Source organism: Equus przewalskii, chromosome 21 (genome assembly GCF_037783145.1).
Source record: "Equus przewalskii isolate Varuska chromosome 21, EquPr2, whole genome shotgun sequence".
In the NCBI taxonomy this organism is placed as follows: domain Eukaryota; kingdom Metazoa; phylum Chordata; class Mammalia; order Perissodactyla; family Equidae; genus Equus; species Equus przewalskii.
The window spans coordinates 46,084,953-46,098,275 of NC_091851.1; the positions used below are offsets into that span (position 1 = coordinate 46,084,953).

The following is a 13,323-nucleotide window of genomic DNA, read 5'->3' on the forward strand; positions in this document are numbered from 1 at the left end:
GTACATTAATGTTTGTCATTCGTGTTGTAGGTGGACCACTTCACCCTTTGTGCCCACCCTCCACCCCACCTTTCCCCTGGTATCCACTAAACTGTTCTTAGTCCACATTTTTAAATTCCTCATATGAGTGGAGTCATATACAGATTATCCTTCTCTAGCTGGCTTATTTCACTTAACATAATTCCCTCAAGGTCCATCCATGTTATTGCAAATAGAATGATTTTGTTCTGTTTTGCAGCTGAGTAGTATTCCATTGTGTATACGTACCACATCTTCTTTATCCATTCATCTGTTGATGGGCACTTAGGTTGCTTCCCAGACTTGGCTATTGTAAATAATGCTGCAATGAACATTGGGGTACATAGGACTTTTGGGATTGCTGACTTCAAGCTCTTTGGATAAATACCCAGTAGTGGGATGGCTGGATCATATGGTAGTTCTATTTTTAATTTTTTGAGGAATCTCCATACTGTTTTCCATAGTGGCTGCACCAGTTTGCATTCCCACCAGCAGTGTATGAGGGTTCCTTTTTCTCCACAACCTCTCCAACATTTGTTACTATTAGTTTTAGATATTTTTTGTCATTCTAATGGGTGTAAGGTGATATCTTAGTGTAGTTTTGATTTGCATTTCCCTGATGATCAGCAATGATGAGCATCTTTTCATGTGCCTATTGGCCATCCGTATATCTTCTTTGGGGAAATGTCTGTTCATGTTTCCAGCCCATTTTTTGATTGGGTTGTGTGATTTTTTGTTGTTGAGTTGTGAGAGTTCTTTATATATTATGGATATTAATTAAGCCTTTGTCAGATATATGACTTCCAAATATTTTTTCCCAGTTAGTGGGCTGTTTTTTTTGTTTCAATCCTGTTTTCATTTGCCTTGAAGAAGCTCTTTAGTCTGATGAAGTCCCATTTGTTTATTCTTTCTATTGTTTCCCTTCTCTGAGAAGGCATGGTGTCCAAAAAGATCCTTTTAATATTGATGTCAAAGAGTGTACTGCCTACGTTTTCTTCTAGAAGCCTTATGGTTTCAGGTCTCACCTTTAGGTCTTTGATCCATTTTGAGTTTATTTTGGTGAATGGTGAAAAAGAATGGTCAATTTTCATCCTTTTACATGTGGCTTTCCAGTTTTCCCAGCACCATTTGTTGAAAAGACTTTCTTTTCTCCATTGTATGCCCTCAGCTCCTTTGTCAAAGATAAGCTGTCCATAGATGTGTGGTTTTATTTCTGGGCTTTCAATTCTGTTCCATTGATCTGTGCACCTGTTTTTGTACCAGTACCATGCTGTTTTGATTACTGTATCTTTGTAGTATATTTTGAAGTCAGGGATTGTGATGCCTCCCGTTTTGTTCTTTTTTCTCAGGATTGCTTTAGAAATTCGGGGTCTTTTGTTGCCCCATATGAATTTTAGGATTCTTTGTTCTAATTCTGTAAAGAATGTCATTGGGATTCTGATTGGGATGACGTTGAATTTGTAGATTGCTTTAGGTAGAACGGACATTTTAACTATGTTTATTCTTCCAATCCATGTACATGGAATGTCTTTCCATCTCCTTATGTCGTCATCCAATTCTCTCAGAAAGGCCTTGTAATTTTCATTATATAGGTCCTTCACTTCCTTAGTTAAATTTACCCCGAGGTATTTTATTCTTTTTGTTGCGATTGTGAATGGTATTGTGTTCTTGAGTTCTTTTTCTGTTAGTCCGTTATTAGAGTATAGAAATGCTACTGATTTATGCAAATTGATTTTGTACCCTGCAACTTTGCTGTAGTTGTTGATTACTTCTAAGAGTTTTCCAATGGATTCTTTGGGGTTTTCTATATATAAGATCATGTCGTCTGCAAACAGCGAGAGTTTCACTTCTTCCCTCCCTATTTGGATTCCTTTTATTCCTTTTTCTTGCCTGATTGCTCTGGCCAGGACCTCCAGTACTATGTTAAATAAGAGTGGTGATAGAGGGCATCCTTGTCTCATTCCTGTTTTCAGGGGAATGGCGTTCAGTTTTTGCCCATTGAGTATGATGTTGGCTATCGGTTTGTCATATATGGCCTTTATTATGTTGAGGTAGTTTCCTTCTATGCCCATTTTGTTCAGAGTTTTTATCATAAATGGCTGTTGGATCTTGTCAAACGCTTGCTCTGCATCTATTGAGATGATCATGTGGTTTTTATTCCTCAGTTTGTTGATGTGGTGTATCACGTTGACTGATTTGCAGATGTTGACCCATCCCTGTGTCTCTGGTATGAATCCCATCTGATCATGATGTATGATCCTTTTGATGAATTGCTGAATTCTGGTTGCCAAAATTTTGTTTAGAATTTTTGCATCTATGTTCATCAGTGATATTGGCCTGTAGTTCTCTTTTTCCATTGGGTGCTTGTCAGGTGTTGGTATCAGCATGATGTGGGCCTCATAGAATGTGTTAGGAAGTGTTCCATCTTCCCTAATTTTTTGGAATAGCTTGAAAAGGATAGGTATTAAATCCTCTCTGAAAGTTTGGTAGAATTCCCCAGGAAAGCCATCTGGTCCTGGGGTTTTATTCTTTGGGATGTTTTTGATTGCTGATTCAATCTCTTTCCTTGTGATTGGTCTGTTCAAATTGTCTGCCTCTTCTTGAGTGAGCTTTGGGAGATTGTAGGAGTCCAAGAATTTATCCATTTCCTCTAGGTTATCCATTCTGTTGGCATAGAGTTTTTCGTAGTATTCTCTTATAATCCATTGTATTTCTGCAGAGTCTGTTGTTATTTCTCCTCTTTCATTTCTGATTTTGTTTATTTGAGCTTTCTCCCTTTTTTTCTTTGTAAGTCTGGCTAGGGGTTTGTCAATTTTATTTATCTTCTCAAAGAACCAGCTCTTTGTTTCATTGATCCTTTCTACTGCCTTTTTCGTTTCAATAGTATTTATTTCTGCTCTGATTTTTATTATTTCTCTCCTTCTGCTGACTTTGGGCTTTATTTGTTCTTTTTTCTCTAGTTCAGTTAGGTGAGTTTAAGATTGCTTATTTGGGATTTTTCTTGTTTGTTAAGATGTGCCTGTATTGTGATGAATTTTCCTCTTAATACAGCTTTTGCTGTATCTCATATGAGTTGGTATGGCATGCTATCATTTTCATTTGTTTCCAGGTATTTTTTGATTTTTTCTTTAATTTCTTCAATGATCCATTGCTTGTTCAGTAGTGTGTTGTTTAGTCTCCACATCTTTGTGCCTTTCTCAGCTTTTTTCTTGTAATTAATTTCTAGCCTTATAGCATTATGATCGGAGAAGATGCTTGTTACTATTTCAATTTTTTTAAATTTGTAGAGGCTTGCCTTGTTTCCCAACATAGGGTCTATCCTTGAGAATGTTCCATGTGCACTTGAGAAGAATGTGTATTCAGCTGTTTTAGGGTGAAGTGATCTATATATGTCTATTAAGTCCAATTGTTTTAGTTTTTCATTTAGCTCCACTATTTCCTTTTTGATTTTCTGTCTGGATGATCTGTCAATTGATGTGAGTGGGGTGTTGAGGTCCCCTACTATTATATAATCAACTGATCTTTGACAAAGGAGCAAAGGTGATATAATAGAGAAAGGAGGTCTTTTTAACAAATGGTGTTAGAACAACTGGACATGCTAAAAAAATGAATGTAGACACAGACCTTACACCCTTCATAAAAATTAACTCAAAATGGATCACAGATCTAAATGTAAATGCAAACTATAAAACTCCTAGAAGATAATATAGAAGAAAATCTAGAAGACCTTGGGTTTGGCAATGCTTTTTTATGTACAACAGCAAAAGCACAATCCATGAAAGAAAAAAATGATAAGTAGTACTTCATTAAAATTAAAAACTTCTGCTCTGCAAAAGACAGTGTTTAGAGAAAGAAAAGAGAAGCCATAGACTGGGAAAAAATATTTGTAAAACATATCTGATAAAGGACTTATATCTAAAATATACAAAGAACTGTTAAAACTCAACAATAAGAAAACAAAGAACCCAATTTAAAAATGGGCAAAAGATCTGAACAGACCACTCACCAAAGAAGATATACAGATGGTAAACAAAAATCTGAAAGGATGCCCAACATCATGTCATTAGAGAATTGCAAATTAAAACAACAATGAGATACCACTAAGCACCTATAACCGTGGCTAAAATCCACAACATTGACAACATTCAATACTGGCAAGGATTCAGATCAACAGGACCTCTCTCATTCATTGATGCTGGATTGAAAAAATGGTATAACCACTTTTTCCACTTTTGGAAAGACAAGCAGTTTCTTACAAAACTAAACATACTCTTACCATAGGATCCAGCAATCATGCTCCTTGATATTTTCCCAAATGAGTTGAAAGCTTATGTCCACACAAAACCTGTACATGAATGTTTACAGATGCTTTATTCATAACTGTCAAAATGTAGAAGCAACCAAGATGTTCTTCAATAGGTGAATAGATAAACAAATCTTGGTAAATCCATACATATTATGTAGCAGTAAAAAGAAAGAAGGTGTCAAACCATAAAAAGACATGGAGGAACATTCAATGCATCTTGCTAAGTGAAAGAAGCCAATCTGAAAAGACTACATACTGTATGATTCCTACCATACGGCACTCTGGAAAAGGCAAAACAATGGAAAAAGTAAAAGATCAGTGATTGCCAGGAGTTTTGTGAGGGGGATTGGAGCACAGGGGAATTTTAGGGCAGTGAAACTATTATGTATGATACTGTAATGGTGGATACACGTTCCTACACATCTGTCAAAACACATAACAAGAATATACAACAGGAAGAGTGAACTCTAATGTAAACAATGGACTTTAATTAATAATATTGTATTAATATTGGCTCAGCATTTGTAACAAATGACCACACTAACATAAGATGTTAATGATAGGGAAAACTGGGGTGGGGTGAAGAAGTATACGGGAACACTTTGTACACCTATACACCTGAAACTGCTCCCAAAAAAACCTATTACTTTTTTAAAAAATGGAAGAACTACAAACTAAGAATTATTATCTGCATAATTTTAAATAATTTTGTTAACACTCCAATGATATGAGTACTCCTGATTTTAGTTTTACTTTTTTCTGGGAAACAGGCATATGGGTTTTTAAAATTACGGTAAAATACAACATAAACATAAATATCACATAAAATTTACTATTTTAACCATTTTTAAGTTCATATGTTTTCATATATTATAAGTTATTAGTTACTATCCCTTCTTGAGATTACCAGAATGAAGACAGGGCTTATTTGGTTTGATAAAAATGTAGCAAAAGTGAACCTCCCCTAAAATAGTGTATGATTCAAGAACTACTGGTGTAAGTGGAGTCAACTTGGGCACTCTGTACCACTGAATTACAGAGGTTCTATTTCTCTGAGTTCAGCCAATGAACAGAAAGACAGGATCAGACAGACGACTACCTTAGAGGAGAGTCATCCATGCACGCAAGGGGCAAGAAATGCAGTGTAATCATACAGGGAGTGACACTACGAAAGACTGAGGAGAACTCCTGAAAACAGAGAGGTGATCTTTCAAAAAGTCAGAGAACAGCTTAGAAGAGATGGTCAAGTTTCTGTGCTCCCAGGAACAAGGAATGACTAGTTCAAGGAAATTCTGTGGAATGATTCTAAATTCCAAAGACAATTCTTTAAAATTGAAGTTGAAGGACAGATCAGCATTCAGACAAAAAAGAACCTTACTTCCCCTGTGTCTGAAGGAACTAAATAGCACCTAAGACTAGAAAGAAGAAAGAACAGCATACTAAGAGCTAAGAAAAAAGTGACCCAAAGAATTGGTCAAAGAAGAAAGTAGCCAAATTAGGCACAGACAGTGAGTTGCAGGTTAAAAACAAAATAAAGAGTAGGCTGGTCAAGACAAAGGAAATAATCCCTAATTATATACAACAATTGCAATTAACTATTAAATATTTCATTTCATATGGAGCTGAGATGCTCCATATGCGAACATATTATATTGACTCTAGAAATTTGGCTACCCAGATATTAATAAATCGCTGGAAGATAAGTGAAAATGAAAGCCTATAAAACCTGCATCCTCTAAGGAATAGCAAAAAACAAACTGCATTATTGGCAGTGCCAATATACTAATTTTAAATTAGTATTCTAATTTAAAAGTTTTCTTATCCTGCATCTTTATAGCAATAACCCCCAAAAAAGATTTATGGTAAGTGCTACAAAAGGTAAATTTGTCTCAAAGCATGCAGCAAACTAGCTAAAACTGTCCTGGAGACATTCTGCAGAAGACTAACCTGAAGAAGAAAGTGGAGGTTCTAACAGGGCTGAGCAACAGTTACAGTAGAAGATAGTCTCCTCTACTCCACTTACATCCTTTCTTGAAAAACTTTATCAACATTAATGCAATAATCCAAGAAATGTTTCAGATGCTACTATGTGCAAAGCTGTACTAGGCCATGCAGGAAAACAAATGTTGAATAAAACATAGTCTTTACACTCTAATAGGTTAAAAAGAAGGGGAAAATAATCATTTATTAAAAAGAAAGGTAAGCCCCATAAGAGAGTCACAAACAGTTCGATATCCATATTCAAAAGAATCTGAGGGACAGAGTGGAGAGACTCAATGGGAAAAGACAAGGAAGTGCAGGGTTCATTCATGCTGTACCTATTTACATGCCTCCTATGTGCCAGCGGGCACACACGTTCTATCAGGGCTGGGACTAGGTGGAGGAGTGAGGAGTTCAGGAGGCACTCACTCTCCGAGTCTAAGCTTGAATTAAAGAACAAGGTATTACAAATGTTGAATTTGCAGCAACCAATCAAGCTTCTTTCACTTTCTTATTTTACTAAGTAGGCATATTATGGGTATGCAGATATAAAACACACTGAAAGCTCACCATTTTTTTTTGTTTCAAATCTTGAGAATTAAGTTCAGATGTCAATCTTTTTCCTGATTTTCTATGACTTTTCACATGTTTTCTAGGAGAAGGGCTTTTATCACAAATAGAAGTCTTCCCATCTTTTGACAATACGTATTTCTTCCTATAGATTAGAGATTCTTCAACAGTCTTATTTAGGAGAACTGATTTAAAAGTAGTTTCAGATTCAATACACCAATCACTCTGCTTGGTATTTTCAATAGTTTTCTTCTCCGAATGTTTAGGATGATTTAGCTGTCGTTGATTGTTTCTTTTGCAAACTTCTTCTGCTTTATCTATTTTCTTATGCTGCATGAGTTCTTTCTTATATTGCACTCTTCCTGTTTCTTCAGAATTATCATCAGATATCGAAGAGGATGATTTTTGTTCAGTAAGTTTTTTGTTGATAACAATATCTAGTGGGAAAATGAGAAATTAAGCCATATTAAATTAATAAGCTGATCATACACAAAAAGTGTTAAAACCAAAGATATGTTAGACATCTCAAGAAATGAATATTTCCCTGAACTCTATTATATACAGAGAAAACTATGTTTCACCTTGATTAAATGTGTCTTCTGATGAAGTACTTGCTCTCTGGTTATTACATAGCTTAATATTTTCTACAGGTGTCCAATATGCCCATTTGGAGTGCATTTTATTTCCACAGACGTCTAAAGCACAAGGTAGCCTGCAAAATAAATTCATTTGCTTAATATATTACAAAACATTAGCCTATGACTCTGACAGAAGACTGATTTTTTAATTTAGTCAATGTTTATTGATAGCAATTTGTTAACAGTCAAGTATGGAAATATTTTCATAAGTCATGATGAAAGTTAAAATTTACTACATAATTGATCAGATTAAAGAACATTATTAAAAAGTTCCATTATTGTTACCATTTTGGTATCTACCTAAATATATCTTACATATCTTACATGTTCTACTGTGTATTTAAACCAGGTTAAATTTCTTCCCATTCATACTTTATTATTTTAAAAATCTCATTCATTTTAAATCTCTCAATTTGAAGAGTTATATTGGTTGATATGGAAAAAACATACAGACTATTCCTCATTCTGCTATCATACTACTCGAGAGATGATACTACATTCTAAGAATATAAAGGCCTTTTCCTTTAAATTTGTTACATTCATCTAAAAGTAACACTAAGATACGCTATATAATATATGCTAAATGACTTGATGGGTTTTCTCATACTTACACAGGTTTATCTATTTTTCCCACTGCCTGTGAATCAGGAACAATATCCTGGAGTTCATCTAAATAAAACAAAAATTATGGTATTTTCATTTTTTGTGCAGTTTGGCAGGGTAAAATGGGACTTGGTATAGAATTTGATCAAGGTTCACATACTGGGATGGAGAGATTGATTGATCTTGTCTTCCCTCTCTCGGATTCAAACTTTTTGGTAACAGAGACTGTATTATATTTCCTTGTGCATTTAAGTTGTTTGCATGAAGCAAATCAATGAAAGCCAATGGGGTTAAAGAGAAGTACAGAGAGAAAAATATATTTTTTTAAAAGGGAGACTGAAATTAAACCAAAGTACTTACTAAAATTTTGGTTTGGAAATTCAATGTCCTTATTTTCTGTCTTTTCTACAACTTCAGCAGTTTTGATATGCTATAAACACAGGAGACATATTAATGTAAATTTGAATTAAGACATTATGTGAAAACAATTTTTAAAAGTCAGAGTATTAAAGTTTAAAACTTTTAAAATAAATTTGCCTTGCTATTAAAAGGTGGATGGTATTTCTACGTATTTCATAAAGGTTATGCCCACTCTAAAATACTGCCTAAACTAAAACACAAGCAAATAACTTCCATTGAAGATGAGGCAGAAGATGCTACAAATTTTCTCATCTCACCCATAGCTAGTATAATAATGCAATTTTCACCTGTAATTGATAATTTATAGACCTCCATGGCACATCTCCAATTGCCATTGATATCATAGCCTGCACCTATTTCATCTTTTCACTAACATACATAAAAGACTTGGAAACCATGAAATATTAAATGGTTTTGTAAAGTTTTGGCCACTGTGCAGGCAACCTCTTGCCTATAGTAAGCTTCCCTCTTTCCACAGCCACAGATACACACTTACCTAGATCAAATAAAAATCTGCCACCACTACCAGAAAAATATACCCTCTACGCTAAGATGTTTTTGCCTCACTCTGGCTATCTTCCCTACTTAATCTAGTCAATGGTTCTCAACACTGAGAGAGGAGCAGTAAGAAAACGTGCAAGTGTGTTTTTGGTTGTCACAATGATAGTAGGGTTCTCTTGACAATAGTAAGCACAGGCATAGGATGCTTATCATCCTACAACATTCAGGACCATACTGCACAACTAAACAATAGTGCCACTATTCAAAGAAACACTTAGCTAGATCATTTGAACCATGACTGACTATTTTGTTTCTAATGTCTTCAACTCTTACACTCTTTATACTTCTGCCACATAACCAAGTTCACCACCTATTCTTTTTTACTGTAACACCAAGGCTGCTAAGCTTTGAGAAAATTACACATATTTCTGAACTAATACTATGATAAAATTCATAGTTTTAGTTAAACTGAGGCCTCAATATTGCCTAATGCTTGTACTTATACTGAACCTTTTTCGTTACTTCTCAGTAGCTATTCCTAATCTTTATGCGCCCCTGAGCCTTTTACTTCAACACATCCCCAAGAGAAACCACCCTCACACTTCAGAGAAATCAAAAGCTACTAGGTGTTCCTCATCCACGTTTATCTGTACCACTGATTACCTCCCATTTCTCCAAGAAACAACTTTCTCTTATCCATTTTCTGCTCTATCCCTTCAACTACCTTGAATAAATGCCCTTATCCTTGATGTCCTTTCGACTAATCATTATTGATCCTTCAAAAATCAATATACTCTCCATCTTCTTAGACAGCATTTCCTGATTGTCACCATCCCTTCCAGCTCTGGAGTTAGGCACCTACCCCTCCACTATGTTCCTATTGCATCCTAAATGTACATCTGAGAACACTTATATAATATTATAATTATCTTACTTGTCTAATTTCCATGCTAGACTTGCAGATACTTAAGGACAAGGTCCACTTGTATCTTACATTTCTATACCCGAGGTTTTGCCATAGCAGACACTAATTTGTATAATAAACTAAAGAATGATGGCAAGTCCCTTTCTCCTACTGAATGTGTAAATCCTAATTATATTGATATTGTTAGCACAGTAAGGGAGTCATATGTTAGAAGGACCTCACTTTCAAGGGCAATAAATATCTAAAAAGAAAAAAAAGCAATACTTTAAACAAAGTGAGACACTCAATAACTTGATAAAAATTTATTTAAAAAATGCTTTCAAAGTAAAGTTACTTTGTCTGTATTATCTCCTCTATTTCTTCCTTCAGACGGTCTAGATTTAAGTGATACAGCATTATCTGCTCCATTTTCTGATGTTTTAGAAACACCAGGTTTTTCTCCAGAACTCATCATTTGGAGTGGTGCTTTAACTCTTCCTCTTCGTGGTGTTGCTGAAAAGGAGGACAAAGGACTGCTAAATTTGTGGAGTTTTTAAGATTACATATTGCTATTACTACAGTAATTTTTAGATGAGAAGGCTAAAAAGGAAGGTTCTAGGATGGGCCCCAGGTTTCTGGTTTAGATTAATAAGTAGATATGGATGCCATTTACCAAAGTAAGAAATAAAGAAAAAATTGGCAGGGAGGGTAGAAAGATGCATGTATCTTGGACTTAGTAAGTTTGAGGAGCCTGTCAGACATTAGACAATTGCCCAGTAGGCAACTGGATTTTGGGAACTGAGGTCACTATCAAATTGTCATAAAGATTAAATAAGACTGCGTTATTATAGCAACTAGTACACAGTATCAGGTTATTTTTTAATTTTTACTTAGCTCTCAGTATGTATCAGGCACTGGTTAAATGTTTAAAATATTCCTTGTTGAATGATTTTTACTTAATCTTCTAAACAATTTGATGAGGTAGACACTTTAGTCCCATTTTATAGAAAGGAAACTGGTTATAAACTTAGCTAGAGGATAATCTGTATGAAGCACACACCTAGGAATGGGGAAATAAGCCCAAGTGACCCGAATAATTCAATGTTTTAACCACTGTTATGCTGACTACTGCTTAAATTGTAATGAATTAATTAATGCTGGATGTTAATATTTTGAATAATGTTTACATGTCAAAACCCATTATACCTTTTTTAGACATTTGAAATTTCTTGACCATTAGAAGACATTTGTGGTTCATATTTTATCAATTTTTATATCTCCAACTTATTCTCTAGGTAAATTATGTTCAGAATAACCCTGAATTAAAAATTGTGTTTTAAAATATAATATACATGTTAGAAATCTTTTAAGACTATAAAACTTACATGTGTTGATTAAAAGTATTGGGCTTCTCACAGTGTATCTATCTGCACCAGGAACAATCATTGATGCTTCAGACATCTTTCTTTTGCTAGGAGTAATTATCTTAAACCATGAGAAACAACCACAGTGAACACACATTCTCTTTTGAAATTAAATATCCTACAATTTATTCATAACATTTTACCTTTACTACATGAACAAAATATATGGTATTTTATAACAACATGATATCCAGAAATGTCTGTGTTTTAGGCTCACTTGAAGGGTTTTATCCTAATATTTGGTATTGAATAGATAGCCAAAACAAGTAAAGAATGTTGTTTTAAAGAATATTTGTAGAATATCCAGACTTACGAAATACAGTAATTATTACAGCTTTAAATACTAGCTGAAAATATTTTATTGATACTGCTTTTATCTAGTTAACCAATGGCTCACAATTTCTATTCTACTAAATGCAGATGATGTTTGGATACATATTTATGTAAATTTGTTTGTGAATGCTTTCATAACATTAAGTATTCTTCAAAACTTTCACACATATTCTGTGAAGACTAAAATGCCTTTGGAGTAAAAGGTAGCCACAGCAATTCAGAAACTCAATGACACACAAGCTAGTGGTTCTAATAAAGACTTGCATTTTCTAACTTCATCCTAGAATAACTGATAAGAACAACAGAAGTAGATAAGCAGAGGCAGGGACTACAAGGGATAGGCGTTTCAGAGGGTGCTATACAAAGGAGTAGATGATGACAAACTGCAAGAGGCAGAGGAAAGCTGTTTTTAAAAAGGCACCTGCCCCTAAGACAGAAAAAATATTGATAGAGTTTTGAGTAGGTACGTATATGGGGTGCGGATGGAAGGTGGGGGAGGAGAAAAGAGAATTCTAAGATTAACCAGAAAACAAGCTACTGAACTAGTAGATTCTTCTTAAAGAAATTACAGTTCCTAGTGGTATATAGTGAATGGGCCTGGAGAAGTTACTTATTCCTATAAATGCTTCAAAAAGTTAATCCTTATTGAAAACACAGTGTGTATTGAACAACAGTGCAATGTTTTTCAAAGTTTAGTGCCCTTAAATCTTTCCCAGAGTTTATGATTCAGTAGGCTTAAGGTCGGGGGAGGGGGTCTAAGAATCTGCATTTTTAATAAGTATTCAAGTTATGATTCTGATATAAAGAATCAGAAAATAGCTTTTATGATCAAACGTCTATGGGAAATATAAGATGACATTTTTAATTTAATGAAGGACACAAGACTAAAGGGAAAAAACAGTGAGCAACATAACATGCCAAAATGTATGGAAGAGAACTGTGGGGTTATAGTTGCCTAAATGTGAGAGATTAGTAAAAACTGAAACAATAAAAAAAACTCCATGAAGAAAGTGAAAATGAACCAAGACTGGGAAAATGTAAGTATGTTTTAGATGAATAAAGGTAAGGAACGAATAACATGAATGAAGGTATAGAGGTAAGAATGAGCATGACATAAAGGAGACAGCAAAGCAACTGAACTTACTAAAGTGGAGGGTAATTTGATAGAGTAAAATTAAGTTACAGAAGATCTCAGAACTGAGTCAAATTTAGATTCAGTGGGATAAACACAGAGATTACAAAACTTTTTGAGTAGAAGAATGCTATGAGGATATTCGTATTAAGAAAAAAATCAGTGGTATACCATATAAAGCAGCTGGCAGGATGAAGCAATGGTGTCAACGACCAATTAGGAAGTTACTGTATTAACTTAGGTAGGCTAAAACAATGGTAAAGGGAACAAGGAGGAAAGAATGTGAAAGATACCATGAAAGAACAATTCCAGCACCTTGGTTCCATGCATGTGGAGAGAGGAGGCTGAAATCAAGGATATCATCAGAAAAAGTATGGATAGCATTATTGAAGTATGGAGGCAGATGTAAATTTGAGGCAAAAAATAAAGAGTTTGAGGTTAGACTTCAAGAAGGGACTTGAAGAGACATACAAAAGGAAATATTAGAAGAGTAA

At 34.6% G+C, this 13,323-nt stretch overlaps 1 protein-coding gene across 6 annotated transcripts in view; it reads right to left on the reverse strand.

Annotated features, from left to right (window-relative positions):
- Positions 1-13,323, reverse strand: part of SYCP2 (synaptonemal complex protein 2) — a 71,633-nt gene that overhangs the window by 22,921 nt on the left and 35,389 nt on the right. For 4 of the 6 annotated variants that reach the window (XM_070588575.1, XM_070588573.1, XM_070588574.1 and 1 more), the window contains 6 exons: positions 11,326-11,425; positions 10,296-10,453; positions 8,476-8,545; positions 8,124-8,181; positions 7,456-7,586; positions 6,875-7,311 (listed from right to left, as the gene is read on the reverse strand). In XM_070588575.1, coding sequence (XP_070444676.1) covers positions 6,875-7,311; positions 7,456-7,586; positions 8,124-8,181; positions 8,476-8,545; positions 10,296-10,453; positions 11,326-11,425 — 954 coding nt within the window. Of the gene's footprint in view, positions 1-6,874; positions 7,312-7,455; positions 7,587-8,123; positions 8,182-8,475; positions 8,546-10,295; positions 10,454-11,325; positions 11,426-13,323 lie in introns of those variants that run through there. The other 2 variants (XM_070588576.1, XM_070588577.1) reach the window with 2 other exon arrangements.